Source organism: Chinchilla lanigera, unplaced genomic scaffold (genome assembly GCF_000276665.1).
Source record: "Chinchilla lanigera isolate Chin_1 unplaced genomic scaffold, ChiLan1.0 scaffold00013, whole genome shotgun sequence".
Taxonomy (NCBI): domain Eukaryota; kingdom Metazoa; phylum Chordata; class Mammalia; order Rodentia; family Chinchillidae; genus Chinchilla; species Chinchilla lanigera.
Genome location: NW_004955414.1, coordinates 1949528 through 1966332, shown reverse-complemented (window position 1 = coordinate 1966332; position 16805 = coordinate 1949528). Strand labels below are relative to the sequence as shown.

At 38.7% G+C, this 16805-nt stretch overlaps 1 protein-coding gene across 2 annotated transcripts in view; it reads left to right on the top strand.

Moving 5' to 3' along the window:
* The window catches only part of Fat3 (FAT atypical cadherin 3), a gene marked incomplete at its 5' end in the record, with an annotated part of 616828 nt that overhangs the window by 117582 nt on the left and 482441 nt on the right, over positions 1-16805 (top strand). For both annotated transcript variants that reach the window (XM_005379721.2, XM_013512035.1), the window contains 1 exon segment: positions 4039-7347. In XM_005379721.2, coding sequence (XP_005379778.1) covers positions 4056-7347 — 3292 coding nt within the window.

Genomic DNA, 16805 nt, shown 5'->3' with positions numbered 1-16805 from the left:
TTTCTTTAATCTGAAGTTATTTTGGAATGCTAAAAAAAGAAACCTAAAGCTTTATTCTAGTGTGTACTTTGAAAAATCATACCAAATTCCTAACTTTTAGTGCTCATAGATTTCCCAAAGCAATAGAAATGATGCAAGGTACAGTTTGTGCCAGATAGGAGCTTTTTCTTCTGTAACAATAATGGTATAAAAGAAACATGAGACATCTTGGGTTTTAACAAGTGAAGCTAACACATTTGTTCCTGATCTTTTTTTATCTTTTCTTGAGTTAAATTTAAATTTTCATCCATGAGTATTCATTAAACTTGTTTTGAAATATATTCAGTTTGTTTTTAAGACAATTTATTCTGGATTATAAGAAATAAAATTCCAGCCATTCATCTTGCTGAAATAAAAATCAGTATGTAAAAGTATCAGTTTTTGAATAATTAAATTGAATGATTTTCTTCATACTGTAACAGCATTCTTTGGTTTGAAGGGAGTGAGGGAATTGCCCCAGGAGGGTAATAAAGTACCTAAACATGAAGATTACTCCAAAATGACGAACTACCATTCTAAAATTGTGACACTAACTCACTGGCCACTAACTCATTTGACTCACAGTTTATATTAGTTCTGAACTTTGGGAGACCTGAGACTAAGTAGTAAAGAAATCTTTTCATTGTATAAACCTCAGTTCCTTCATTTATAAACCAAGGAGATCAGACCACATGACTTTTAATGCACCTTTTAACCTGAATAACTTCTGGATTTGTATCCTATATAAGATGAGCTTATTTTGAGAGATTTAGGTACGAGGCCTATTAAAGGTTTCTAGTGTCTGGTTCTGTTCAGCAAATCAGTATTATTTGTGTCCTGCGTGGTAAGTGCTTTACTCCTGGAGTCCAGGAATAGAACGATGCACAAATGTGGGTCCTCCTATTGGGTTTCCTTCAGTGGGGCTCAGGGTGTGGATCGGTAATAGGTTCGGGAAAGTTCACTCAACTGTATTGACCATTGAGGAGATTTTCCTCCCCGATGGCTGTGAGGTCTGGATTGTTCTCACAGGCAGTATTTGAAGCTGAAAACGATGAATAGGAAATGAGGCAGAAATTGAATTTGTATTTCTCTGAAGCACTGTGGGTCTTCCCAGTGTTTTACTTTAAAAGGATGTAATTTGGCCTTTACATTCCTTTTTAAGAGCCTACCTCCCTCTACCATGGTTACAGCCAACTTAAAACTAAATGTTCCTCCACTGCTTTGGAACATTTTCAGATGAAGGAAAAAAAGAGAGGCATATGATTAAACCCTCTGCCAGTTTACATCTGGGATCGCTGAAGAGAGGTCGATTACTCTTATATTTCAGTTGAGTGTTCTCCACAAAATGGGCACCTTCCTTTGCACTGGCTTCATGGGGTTCTCTGTTCTCCTAGGTAGGCATTCAAACTTACCACATTAAAAAAAACTCCACCTTTATACCATCTCCCTCACCAGTTTCCTCTGAAAGGACGAGGGGCCCAACCACATCTTTCTGGGAAGCCACTGAGCGCGTTGCCAGCTGCCATCTGCCTTGGCCTTTGCCCCCGTCCCCTGAGCCAGGGCCGGACTTTCTGCTCCACACACTTAGCATCGGAGGCATTTACCAAGGACAGGCAGAAGAGCTGCATATGAAAATAATTTCTTTTGTGGAAAGTTATCTCCTTTTGTTTAACTTTTCACTATTGCTTTCTGTTCTGCCTGTGAAATCCTCATGTTAAAGTTGGCTTTTTCTACTTGCAATTCATCATAGGCTAGATACTTCAACAGATGATATCAGCAGGCAATTCCATCCCCAGGGGTAACCCAGCACATGTACGCCCAGCTATGAGAGCATCCAGTGGTGAGAGCATCTTGAAGGCCAAGTTGAAAAACAATGGGCAAACCTTGTGGGCTCATGAAGGAACCTGAATTCTAAGCCAGACTCTACTACTAGTAAAAGGAAATTTGTTCTTATCTACTGAAAGGTTGTAATAATATGTGTTTTCCCAATGGTGGATTTAAAACTATTTATGAATTACAAAAATAATTTGCAATGTTCTAACATGTTAATTTCTGGAGGGGATGCATCTTGGAACTAATTTAAAACCAGAAAGAAGATAACCAGATGTAGAAGATGGATAGGTTTTATGCTTTCCCATCAATGGTACTTGTTGAGTAATTCCATGGAATTAAATAATATCAGATGTGCTTCTAGGAGCCTCAATTTGCATTCTTAATTACAGACAATTTAGAGAGACTGATGATACAGTGACGAAAAGCATTGATTTTGGAGGAAGAAAACTCAGAGTCTAAGATTGTGTTTTACCACTTACTTCCTGGGGTATGTTACTTGGGCAGTGTCCCAGTCAAGTAGTTTAAATACTCTGACCATTACTTTTTGTAATATATAGTTAGGTAAAATAGTACCCCATTGCTCCGTATTGTCATGGAAGTTAAATATATCAGCATAGGAAAACTGGCGTCCTGTGCAAGTCATTATGTATCTTCAGAAGAATTCATTTCACACCCTCTCCATCTTTACATGCCCTGCAGCAAAGGAAGAGAGGAAGGCCAGGGGCCTCCAGGGTATGGCTTCACATTGGAACTCAAATTTGGAGGTTCTAAAAATATGAGCTGTCAGAGTATACACTCACTTATTTCTTGTTAAACATTCCCTCCCAACTCCTCCCTGCTGTTTTAAAGATATGAACGATTTTACCGCTTAAAACAGGAAGAAGTTTTTGTCTTATAATCTGCATGGTCCTAAAATTTAAAATGTAATAGTCACTGATGAAAATAATTAGAACTACTTCTTGCAGTTCCTTAAGTATTTCCTGTAAGGAATCAGTTGCCTCCCTTCTTATGAGCACGAGCAGCACAGGCACCTGAGAGGTACAGTTTAGGTCATGCAGTTCCTTAGGGATTGTCTTCTCCACTATGTTACCTGGTGCCTCATTTGTTCTCATAGCATTGAATTATACATAAATTTTGAACAGTTTGAGAGTAAACAAAATAAATGATAATACCTTGAAGCATTTTTATAACAAATTATAATTATATAAAAGTAATTGTTTTATATAAAGTATAAGCATTGTCAAACAATATTCATGGAAGTAAAACTTCAAAATGCAAATATGAGATCCAGGCATAGTAGCACATACTTGTAATCCCAGCACTCTGAAGGCTGAGGCAGAAAGATCATGGCAAGTTCAAGGCCAGTCTGGGCTCCATAGTGAGTTCAAAGCTGTGAATTACACAGTGAGGCCCTGTCTCAAAAAAAAATGCAAATATGCCTCCAAATCTTGCAAAAGTTAATCTTTTCAAAATGTAAACATGCAGTTGTGCACATATTTAAGGAGTAATAGGATCGCACCATCCATCTGTACTTTTTTTTTTTTTTTTTTTGGTTTTTTTTTTTCCGGTACCAGGAATCGAACTTGCCAGGCAGGCGCTGTGCCGCTGAGCTTAATCCCCAGCCCCCATCTGTACTTCTTGATGAGCTTTCCTTCACTTAGCATTACACTTTCATCCATCTGAAAATATACATTTTTATCATTTTCTTAAATGGTTACATAGTATTTTTTAGGAATGTACCATGAATTATTTTATCCTTTGTTGATAGTTCTTTCACACCTTCTCGGGTTTACATTTTAACTGTGTTATAATGAACACATGTCTATTTTCATAGGATAATTATAAGTCAAAGATATAAAATGCACCTAAATCCTCTACTCTGTATGTCTAAATTGACCTGCAGAATATAAAAATATGTTGTACCAATGAACAATCTCATCAGCAGTGTAAAAGTGTCACTTAAAAAAAATTCAAACATGATAAGGTTAAATTCTAGTTTTTTTGAATTCCTTATAATCTAGTAGTGGTGAGGTTTTCATTTTTTCTTGTGTTCATGTTTTAATAAAAAGATTTTTTAAATCAAATTCTTAAGAAGCACTGTTTCATAGCAGTAATTTTCTATTCCTTTTTACACTCTCTTCCAGTTTAATTTATCCTTTTCCTCTCTCTTTGTCTCTTTCCCTCCAGGACAGAAGTATGATGTGATGGATATAATTATGGGACACTGTGTGGGGACACGACCTCCTTCTTCTTGCCTCATCCTCCTGCTTCTCAAGCTCTTGGCCACTGTGTCCCAGGGGCTGCCAGGGACAGGGCCCCTGGGCTTTCACTTCACACATTCCACTTACAATGCTTCAGTCTATGAGAATTCTGCAGCAAGGACCTACGTCAATAGCCAGAGTAGAATGGGCATCACCTTGATAGACCTGTCCTGGGATATCAAATACAGAATAGTGTCCGGAGATGAGGAAGGCTTTTTCAAAGCAGAAGAAGTCATCATTGCAGATTTCTGTTTTCTCAGAATAAGAACCAAGGGTGGGAATTCTGCCATTTTGAATAGGGAAATTCAGGACAATTATTTATTGATAATCAAGGGTTCTGTCAGAGGAGAAGATTTGGAAGCATGGACCAAAGTGAACATCCAGGTTTTAGATATGAACGACCTGAGGCCTCTGTTTTCACCCACGACGTATTCTGTTACAATAGCGGAAAGCACACCGCTAAGGACGAGTGTTGCTCAGGTGACAGCCACTGACGCTGACATTGGTTCTAACGGAGAGTTCTACTACTACTTTAAAAACAAAGTTGATCTCTTTTCGGTTCACCCCACAAGTGGTGTCATCTCCTTAAGTGGACGATTAAATTATGATGAAAAGAACAGGTATGATCTGGAAATTTTAGCTGTGGATCGAGGAATGAAACTCTATGGGAACAATGGAGTGAGCAGTACTGCAAAGCTTTATGTTCACATTGAACGTGTAAATGAACATGCTCCGACGATCCAGGTAGTCACGCATGTTCCTTTCTTGTTGGATAAAGAGCCGACGTATGCAGTAGTGACAGTTGATGACCTGGACGAGGGGGCCAATGGAGAGATCGAATCTGTTTCCATCGTGGCTGGAGATCCTTTAGATCAGTTCTTCCTGGCTAAGGAAGGAAAGTGGATGAATGAGTACAAGATCCAGGAGAGGAAACAAGTTGACTGGGCAAGCTTTTCCTATGGTTACAACCTCACTCTTCAAGCAAAGGACAAAGGGTCACCTCAAAAGTTTTCAGCACTGACGATAGTCCACATTGCCAACCCTAAAAGAGACAGTGTCCCGGTTCAATTTGAAAAAGAAGTGTATGAGGTCAACATAAGTGAGTTTTCCCCTCCTGGTGTTATGGTTGCTATAGTAAAATTAAGTCCTGAACCTCTGGATGTGGAATACAAATTATCTCCTGGTGAAGATGCAGACTACTTCAAAATCAATCCACGGACAGGTCTGATTGTCACAGCACAGCCCCTGAATACCATTAAGAAGGAGCTTTATAAGCTGGAGGTGACAAACAAAGAAGGAGATATAAAAGCACAAGTTACCATTGGCATAGAAGATGCAAATGACAACACCCCAGAATTCCAACAGGGCCTATATGATATTTTTGTGAATGAAAGTGTTCCAGTAGGAACAAGCATTCTGTCAGTGTCCGCTTCTGATAAGGACAAAGGAGAAAATGGGTACATCACTTATAGTATTGCCAGCCTGAATTTGTTACCATTTGCCATTAACCAGTTTACGGGTGTAATTAGCACAACTGAAGAATTAGATTTTGAATCTTCTCCAGAAGTTTACAGGTTCATCGTCAGAGCCTCTGACTGGGGTTCACCATACCGCCACGAAAGTGAGGTAAACGTGACCATCCGAATAGGAAATGTCAATGACAACAGCCCTCTCTTTGAAAAAGTAGCTTGCCAGGGAGTTATTTCCTATGACTTCCCAGTCGGTGGTCACATCACAGCTGTGTCCGCGATCGATATTGATGAACTTGAACTTGTGAAGTACAAGATCATTTCTGGAAATGAACTTGGTTTCTTTTATTTAAACCCAGACTCTGGTGTTTTACAACTTAAAAAGTCACTGATGAGTCCCGGCATAAAAAATGGTAATTTTGCCCTGAGAATTACAGCAACTGATGGAGAGAATTTTGCAGACCCCATGGCCATTAACATTTCAGTCCTGCATGGGAAAGTGTCTTCAAAGAGCTTCAGCTGCAGAGAAACTCGTGTGGCTCAGAAACTGGCAGAAAAGCTACTCATTAAGGCAAAAGCAAATGGGAAGCTGAATTTGGAAGATGGATTTCTTGACTTTTACTCAGTTAATAGGCAAGGACCGCATTTTGACAAGTCTTTTCCTTCCGATATGGCTGTGAAGGAGAATCTACCAGTTGGTGCTAACATCCTGAAGATTAAAGCCTATGATGCTGACTCTGGCTTTAATGGGAAGGTGCTATTTACAATATCCGATGGAAATACTGACAGTTGCTTTAATATTGATATGGAGACTGGGCAGCTTAAAGTCCTTATGCCCATGGATCGAGAGCACACAGACCTCTATCTCCTTAATATTACCATCTATGACTTAGGTAATCCCCAGAAATCTTCGTGGAGACTGCTGACCATCAATGTAGAGGATGCAAATGATAACAGCCCCATTTTTCTTCAAGATAGTTACTCTGTTAACATTCTTGAAAGTTCAAGCATTGGTACTGAGATTATTCAAGTGGAAGCCAGAGACAAAGACCTGGGTTCTAATGGAGAAGTGACTTACTCAGTCTTGACAGATACACAACAGTTCGCCATCAACAGCTCAACTGGAGTCATTTATGTAGCAGACCAGTTGGACCGAGAATCCAAAGCAAACTATTCCTTGAAAATAGAAGCCAGAGACAAGGCAGAAAATGGTCAGCAGCTATTTGCAGTGGTCACGCTTAAGGTTTTTCTGGATGATGTGAATGACTGCTCCCCAGCCTTCATCCCCAGCAGCTATAGTGTGAAGGTTCTTGAAGACCTCCCTGTTGGCACCGTCATTGCTTGGTTGGAAACTCATGATCCAGACCTCGGATTGGGAGGTCAAGTGCGTTATTCTTTGGTCAATGACTATAATGGGAGATTTGAAATAGATAAAGCAAGTGGCGCCATCCGCTTGAGCAAAGAGCTTGACTACGAAAAGCAACAGTTTTATAATCTCACAGTTCGGGCTAAAGACAAAGGACGGCCTGTTTCTTTGTCATCTGTTTCCTTTGTTGAGGTGGAAGTTGTGGATGTCAATGAAAACCTTCATACCCCCTACTTTCCAGACTTTGCTGTTGTTGGATCTGTGAAAGAAAACTCACGTATTGGAACAAGTGTACTCCAGGTGACCGCCCGAGATGAGGACTCCGGCAGGGACGGAGAGATCCAGTACTCCATCAGGGACGGCAGCGGACTGGGAAGGTTCAATATAGATGACGAGAGTGGTAAGTTTAATGTTTTGTGCCATCATGATTGTTGCACCTCTCTCAAATCATCAACTTTGGCAAAGTAAAGGCGTATGGGGCACTCAAATACAGTGACAAATGCGCTTGCCTTGCCTGCAGAGATGTCACGAAGTAAGAGCTTTGTTGCAGGATATGCTGGTCTGAAGGAAGATCCGCTTGTATGGTAATAACCGTTGTTTCCAGTTTAAGTCCTAGTTCCATCTTTTTCTCTTGCTCAGCGCTATTGGTAGCAGGTTATCTTTTGATAAGCGTAAGTAATTGTCATCTCTGTTGATTGTACTTCTGACCCTCACTAAATGAATAGCCCTGATAAAGTAAATTACATTTGAATTGGCTTTAAATTAGAAGTGTGAAATGGATTTTCAAATGGATCTTATATAGAAATCTTTCCCTTAACAGCAAAGCTTTGTTGAAGTCCTATTGCATTAGTTGCTTGGTCTTTCAAGTTTAATGAGTACATCTGGCCCTTGACTACTGGACATTTGCACTGTGCACATTCCAGCACTACCTGAATATGTATTTTTATAAATATTTTTATAATAGAACACAAGAGATGTGTTGTGATTTTTATTTATGAAACATGTTTATTTGTAAGAATTTTGTGTAGTAACTTTGACCTATTTTGCATACTTATATCTGATAATCCGAAAAACTACTTTGAAGACAGCAACATGCAACATAACAACCATTGGTGAATTCCTACCATCTTGCCTAGTGAAACTCTGTATCATTTCTTTTGTTTTGTTTTTTTTTTTTTTTTTGGTTTTGGTTTTTCTCCGGTACCGGGAACCGAACTCACGACCTTGCGCTTGCCAGGCAGGCGCTTTGCCGCTGAGCTAAATCCCCAGCCCCCCATTTCTAATGGGGTTTTTTTGTTTCTATTATTCTCTTTAATGATTTGATCAATCTTGCATTTTTACATGTGGTAATTTGAGCAACTTCATTGAAGATAACAATATGTAATATAACAACCACTGTTACTTCTTATCATTTTGTTCTGAAACCCTGTATCATTTTTATTGTTTTTGCTTTGTTTTGTTTTTGTCTATGCTGTTGGTATTTTGCTATTGTTCTTTTTATTATTATTCTCTTTAAAATAAAAAAGGAATTTTGTGTAGAACTTTTAAAACATGAGGCAAAATTGTTCAGATATTTTCACTGCTTCCCACCTACATATTTATTATTATTGTAATTATTTTGTATCTGGAATCTAACTCAGGACCCTGTACTTGCAAGCAGGCACTGTACCACTGAGCTATATTCCTGGCCCCATATTTATTATTAATCATAAATACAGACATATTTTGTGAAAACATGTAGTTATTATTATTTAAATGTACATGTGCCTGTCATATGTGTGTGTTTTCTATTATTAGGGCTGTATATTTTCTAATCTGAAAATATTGTGCACAAGGGAGAAACTTTGTTTTCTCTGTTTTGTGGTGATAGCAATGGTAGCCCATTATGGTTTTTAGGGCAAATTTTTATGCATGAATATGGTGGCATAACTGTACTGCTGGTATCTGATGGTTTGTTGAGGGCAACAGTTAATGATTAAAAGTTATTTTTTATATTTTGACCAACTTTGCATGCTTATATCTGGGAATATGAGCAATTTTCTATAACATTTGTAGAGTGAGTTTTTCCCTGTTTGGTCAATTTGGGATTCCATTAAAAAAAACTCAACATAGTCTGTGTGCTTTGCAAGTCTGAGACCATTGGCATGGTCAAGGTGAAGGCCTTCTTCTGGGTTTGCATATTGTCACCTTCTAACTTCTGCCCATGTCCTGTGATGGGGGCTGGATATGGAATTACAGCTTCAGCATCTGATTTTTGAGAGACAAAAATATTCAATCTATTACAGTCTTAGTGGTTATTAGTATAGACATTGAGAAGGTATCATTATAGAGACACTATGTATTTCTAATATCAGAAAAATAGTTTTTAAAACTGCATTAAATATGGTATTAATCAGATTTCCAGTCAGTGGGACACAATACTCAAAACCCACAGCTTAAATGAGGAAAGGTTTAATTTAGCTCATGGTTTTGGGAGATTCAGTACATCGCTGGTACACTCCAAAGTAGGGACATCAAGGTGAAAGGGCACAGCAGAGCAAAGCTGCTTAGCTCATGACAGCTTGGAAGCAACACAGTGATGAGGGACTAGATATAGTACTCAAAGTCATACCTGCACAACCAATACTGACGCACAAAGAAATATGCTACACCAATCCCCTGGGCAGCACCAAGCCAGTCAAGCTGACACAATCAAGCTTAGATACCATATCCCAGCTTGGCAACTTGATATCTAAACAAATATCCTTTAACCGTACTTACTTCTCAATAAACAAGATCATATTTCCACCTAACATGATGCAACTATCTTACATGCAACTGAAAGTGGAATATCCTTTCCTCAAAATGTTGACAGCTCCAGCATCTTTCAAAAGTCCAAGACCAAGTCTCTTCAGAGACTCAAGGAAAATGCTTAGCTCAGACCTCTGTAAAAATGAAAAACAAGTTACATAATACCCGTGTACAATTCTATAAAGTAAAGATTCTTATTCCAGAGGAGAGGAATAGCAGGGTAGACAAGAAATGGGCCAAAGCAAGAGCAAAACCCAGAAGGAACATTAAGTTCTGTAGCTCCATATCTGGCATGTAGGGCACAAAGAGTTAAAATGTGACTTCCAGAGGGTGTGGACAGCCTTATCACTATGGTTTCATCAGTTGCAGCCCACTTGACCTGTCTTATGCTGGCTGTATCTTCAGCCTTCAGCTTTACTTGGCAGAAGTTTCAGATTACTGGCACCTTTTATTTCCTTGGGTGTCCATTTCACCTTTGACTTTATTCTCACAGCTTTACACATTGCCTTTTCAGGGACTTCTTGCCTGGCTTTCCAGGTTTTTTTTGGAAATCTAGGTGGAAGCCTCCTTGAACCCTCAACTGTTCTGTTCTGCATTCCTGAACAAACAGCAACACAGAAAATTTTGAAGGCCGCTATGAGTAAAAACAGCTTCCAGTTCCCCTTGTACACAGCTATAGCAGCCTCAGAGTCCCTGGATGGCTGAGTGAGAATGAAATGTATCCTAGGGAACCAATTCCCTATGAGGCCCTTCTTGAACAGGCATTGAAGGGATTCATCATCAATGAAAAGTTTAAATTTTTGCAGTTTTGAGACTATGGTGGGTGGAGTCTTGCTGATTCATGAGATGCCCTCAGGGCATGTTTTCTTCTTGTCCCTGTACAAAGTACTTGGTCTCTTTCTAATCATGCTGATCTGTGTAGCAGCCACATTACCTTTGGACCCAACTTTATATGTGGGTCCAAAATTTAAGCTTTTCAAAGTTTCCCCTGACTCTCATTATAAATGTGGCTAAAGTTAGCCAATAAAACCAGTGCCACAGCCTGAATGTTGGGCACTCTTGAAATGTCCTCCATAAGATTAATTAGTCCACTGCTAATTAATCCATCTTCTGCAGTCTCAGGTCATAAAATTTTCTGCCAGTGTGTAACACACACATGGCCTCTCAACTAAATGCCAATAGAGTCTTTGTTTACAAATGAAACCTCTTGGTCCAGACTTTTACTGTGTTTTAATGTGTTTTTCCACAGTCTTACCAGCATTCTGTTTTTCTGAGTTCTGACCAGAATCGCCCATTCAGAATGCTTCCTGCATTCTGAGGCCTACATATGCAAACCTCCTCAAACTCTTCCTGCACAGTAGTTTTAAAGGCTTTTAAACCACATGGACAGATACAGTCATAGCAATGACACCATTCTGGTACCAACTTTCTGTATTACCTTTCCATTTGCTGGGACAAAATACTTGACGCCTATAGCTTACAGGATGAAGGGTTTAATTTAGTTTCAGGAGATTCAGTACATTGTTGGAAGACTCTGAGGCAGGGATATCATGATGGAAGCACATGGCAGAGCAAACCTGCTTAGTTCATGTTGCCAAGCAGCAAAATGAGGAAGCAGTGCCAGAGAAAAAAGGGACAGTACAGTACCCGGCACCACATGGGACCCATGTGACACACCCAGAACTGTGTTCTATCAAACACTTTCATAGCTCCCAAACCAATCAAGTTGATACAACCCAGTTTAACAAATATTTAATATAAAAACAATTATATATACCATCTTAAATTTCAACTGCAATTTTAATATATGTGGACTTTAATGACCAATGTAAGCTGTAAAATGTGTGTGTAGCCATAAGGAAAGAAAAGTTAAATGTCATTCTAATTCAGTTTTGGTATAGTTATATGCTGTAATGCATCATTATTTCCTATATATTGTTTGGAATATGTTTCTACCTTTGAATTGCAAATCAAGAACAGAAGGGGATTAACCTTCACAGAATATCTACTCTGCAGTAAAACATTAGTTCTACTGATTTTGACTTCCTTGCCACTCCATGCAGGATTTTATAGTCATGACTTATTTAACTACTGATGCTCTCAACAGCATCATAAGGTAGGCCTAATAATTATCAACTCATGAACTGAAATATAGAAAAGATAGTTAACCTGGAACCTAGTATCAAACTCCACTCTAAGTAACTACAGTATTCTGTGCTACCTCCCATTTGAAGATAAATATTGGTTTCCTTATATTTTCCCAAATAAACTTAAATTTTGTGTTGATCTAAAATCTGGAAAGCAGTCAAGTGTTAAAAAATGTTTCAAAGACATTGAAATCCTAGACTCATTGGTAAAATTGATCATTGGTTGCCCACCATATTTTCTTTGTAGTACAGTGGTCATGCTTACCTTTGGAGCTCAGGTACATATAGAATAGGCAGATCAATAGGAAGGTGTTGAGGTAAATCATTTGCTACTGCTACCTAGAGAATTTCGTCAAACTACATTGAATTCTTTTATCAGAAAATGGCATATTATATTGCTTTATGCAGTGAAGAGTAGGAACAGTTATTGAAAGTAGCCTAGATTTTCTCCATATATACCTTATTGTGTGTTTTTTCCTTTGGATAGTATTTTAGAATATGTGCACATAGTTTCATCAAATAATAAAGCTGGCTTTATAATTTTTGCTCCAGGTGTTTGTATCCTTTGTTAGAAAAAAAACAACTCAATGGTCTGCATTTATTTAATTATATTCTGGATTATATGTAGAGAATAAATTTTGTTATCAATGATAATGATGTCACTTACATTTTTGCAAAACTTCCTGATGTAAAAAGCTCTTTCCTATATATATTAACTCCCTTAGGTTAAAAAGTAGCTATATGACTTGGGTGTGCATACCCATTAAAGGCTGTAAGCTGGATATAGAGCCTACATCACCTCAGTCCTTAGGTTGCTGATCTGTTTTTCCAGAGGACTATTTTAAGAAATTTAAAAATATACTGGCAATTTTTTCCCCTTTATCATTTCATTTATTCTATTTCCTTAGACAATGAAAGTGGATTTTTCTCTACATTATAGGAAAAGAGATTTGGACTTGTTTCTGGGTTTTTAAAATGAAGAATAATTAAAATTTCCATATAAGAATATTCTTAATCATCATCCTTCCTTCCCTCTCCCCACCTGTAGATTTTAATTTTAAGTTCAAAAGTTGATGATTAACGATTACCTGAACTTGTGCCAAGAGGATGGCAGGGATGAGAAGTTTGGCAATGTATGCCCCATAAAAGAAGTAATCACCGTGGTGCTGTTAGGTTCACAGTACTGTTAGGTACTGTTAGGTACTGTCAGGTATAGTTAGGTTCACAGTACTGTTCACAGTACTGTTGATCATCAGCTTCTTGTCATGATGTGAGAAAAATGCGTTTGTGCTGCTGCCAGAATGAATGGGTACTCAGCCGTGCAGCTAAGGTCCAGGCACAGGTCACAGGTCCAGACTGTTGTCTTCACTTGGCCTGTGGGCATACAGTGGCTTAGCTAGCTTGGATTTTGTCTTTTAAAACTTTTAAGTTAGCTGCCAAAAGTTACTCAGTGATTTACACTGATTATTGGTTCTCTAAAGTGCACATGAAACACCTAAAGAATCTGCTAACAATTCATATTCCCAGGCAAAATTTCCAAAGATTCTGGTCAGTAGTTTGGATTGAGGGGAGCCCAGGAATCTGCATGTGAAAACTCTAAGCATTCTTCTATACATGGTTTGGAAATACTACCCTAAATTTATTTAAGTTCCTGAGAAAGTGGCTACCAAATTATACATTTTCTATATAGTATTTTTCCTTATTTATTGAAGGGAAGATAATTTAGCTCATGTTTTAGATACATTTCTGCTCCAATCAAATTTTACAATACAAATAAATCATCTATTATTCATCAACAGTGAACTTTTTCTCAATAGCTTTCTGATGGATCCAAAATCTAATTCTGTGCTTCAATAATTAAGATACTTCTGTTTTGCAAAAGTGCATATGTTGGGATTAGTTGATGCATTTATTAATTTTAAGTTTTTTACTTTCTTGGAGCTCAGTGAACAAAACCATACCTTTGAAATTGTTTATCATGCACAGGCAATTAATAACTGCTTAGTAATGTTCGCAGTAAATGGATTAATTGGGGCCCTCCAACTACAGTGGATTTAATCACAATTTAAATCACTAGTTTGTAAGATGCAGTTTGATGGGTTATTTTCTTCACAAAGAACGCAGCCTCATTCTTGGCCACAGCAGGGACTCATATTCTTGACTGTTCAAAGATACTATAAGGTTTTATAAAGAGCACTTTGTATATTTTAAACTGTGATTTTCCATTAGATTTTTATAAGCTACAAACTTGAGCAAAGACTTCACCATTTTATTTACCTGTTAATTAAAAAATTAATTAAGATGAACAATTTCAGTTTAAGACTTTTTGGGGGGTTGAGACAGGCTCTTGCCATGTAGTAGAGGCTGGCCTTGAACTCACAGCAATCCTCCTGCCTCAGCCTGCTGAGCCAATTTGAGATGTTAGTCACAGATAATTGGGCAGATATTGTGTCATTCACTGTTACTAATTTCATTAGTTCTGTTATTTATCAAGGACTTATTATGTGCCAGACACTGCAAGGTGCCTTTGGAGTACTATTTCTAATTGTCACAGTAATCCAGCAAGGTAGAATATACTGAGGTTTGCCTAACCAGAGTCATTCATTTAATAGTTGTCAGTGCTGAAATTGAATTCCAGTGAAATAGACTCCAAATCTTATGTTATTTCCAGTTTTCCACTCTAGCATGGCACCCTCACCTTGTTAAGCCATTGTTTTAGTAGGATTTTTTATATTGTAGATTCACAACAATCACAAACTTTCTTGCCTTACCAAAACAAACATTCAGGCCCTGGAATCTGTGGGAATAGCTGATTTAGCACTGTTTCAGGCTGTGGGCTGAACTATGGTCTGGCTCACATCTCATCTGATCCCACAGTATGAGATATTCAGTGTGGAAGAAAAAGCGATGGAGAGCAGGGCATGGTGGCAGACACCTATAATCCCACCACTGGGGAGGGTGAGGCAGGAGAATGGTTGTGAGTTCAAAACCAGCCTGGGCTACAAAGTGAGCTCAAGGCCAACCTGAACTGCATAGCGAGACCCTGTCTCAAAAAGACAAATAAAAACTAAGGAAAAAATTTTAAAAATCAAAAGAAGGGTCATAAAAACTTACAGTGCCTCTTAAAAAGCCTACGTGCAAAACTGGGTTGTGTTTCATAGCAAGAGCAGGCCAGGAGGCCAAGTTCAACACATATGTGGGTCAGAGGAGAACATACCCTGCTATAGTCTAAATGCTGATCCTCCTACCCTAGAATTCACACATCAGAGCCAACACCTAATGTAAAAATACTTAGAGGTGAGGTGTTTGGAAGGGATTAGGTCATGGGGGTCCCATGATCATAAACTTGATTAGTAGTCTTATAGAATTGGTTTAAGTAAGCTCCCTTGTCCTTTTGGCACATGAGGATAAGCCAGAGGTTACTGTCTATGAGGATGGACTTTCACCAGACACTGAATCTGTCAGAAACTTGACCTTGGTTCAACAGCCTCCAGAACTGTCAGCAATAAATTTTTATTGTTTATAAGTTATACACTCTGAGGTATTTTGTTACAGCAGCCAGAATAGACTGAGACAGTCTTCTAACAGGGGAGTGAGAGAAAGGGAAATGTATAATTACTGATTATAGTACAGTCTGGCATAGCATATGACCATTCTCCCTGTTGTTTTCATTATCTAACATTAATAGAATACTGTCTACATGGACGGGACTGGGCCAGAACTAATGACACAGAGATATGGCTAAGACATGGATTTTCCACAGTGGAGAGTTTCCCAGTCTGAGAGGTCAGAATACAGCTGCAGGTGATGATGTTGGTGGCAGTGGCAAAAAGTGGTAACATTTACTGAGTACTGTTTGGTTTTTTGTGCCAAGTTCTCTGCAAAATGGTTTACACAGATGGTTTCATTCAGTCATGCCAGAAGACAGAGATAGTTATTTCCTTATTTTTACACATCTGCTGTTATGTGAGGAATAGCTCACATGCACAAGGCATGTACATTTACATTGACCTTCCTTTGTCTTGATGCTCTAGCAAGCGTGTCTCCATTTATCTGAGCACGTAATGCTCTGTATTCTAGTTGTTTTATTTATTTATTTATTTATTTTTATTTTTATTTTTTTTGGTTTGGTTTTTCTCCGGTACCGGGAACCGAACTCACGACCTTGCGCTTGTCAGGCAGGCGCTTTTGCCGCTGAGCTAAATCCCCAGCCCCTCTAGTTGTTTTAATAGAATCAGCAGGGGCTTAGGAAACCTAATGTATACTTGCATTCAAACAGATACCCAAGAGAGATGTCTCAGACACATTAGTTACTGTAAAGCTAATTGCTATTTTGGGGAGACATATTGTACCAAAAAAATAAATGTAACTTTATTTTATAGTTGGGTTCAGTGGCCTGCCAGTGCTCTCCAGGTCCATTTTAGAGTAACTCACCCCTTCCTTTCTGCTCCGTGTCCTGGAGGTGAATTTCTTGCAGTGGGCTCTTTTGCTTTCTGACAGCAATAGGAACTCAGGGACAAGGAAACTTATGCCAGAGTATTTGTCCCTTTGACTCTTTCCACACCAGTGACTGTAAGCTGGATTCACCCCTGCACTGAGGGATGGTGATCACTCCCTACTATTGTTATAGCAAAGTCAGTCTTACCGGTGCAGCAGGAAATATGAGTGGCACTCAGAGAAGTGGAGAGAAGCAAGCTTTATTAAGTTGGCTGACCCAGAGGTGTTAAGCTCTTCAAATTCTGAGCCCTGAATTTTGGGGGAGTGGGGATTTTATACCTTTGTTTCAGTTGGGTGAGGGTTAGGGGCAAGCTAAGTGGAATTTTGCAGAAGCAGAAGCTACTTTTATAGAAGAAGTTTAGCAGGAATTGTTATCTTTTAGTTTTGGAAGCGTGGGTCTTGTACACAGTGGGTACTGAGGCTG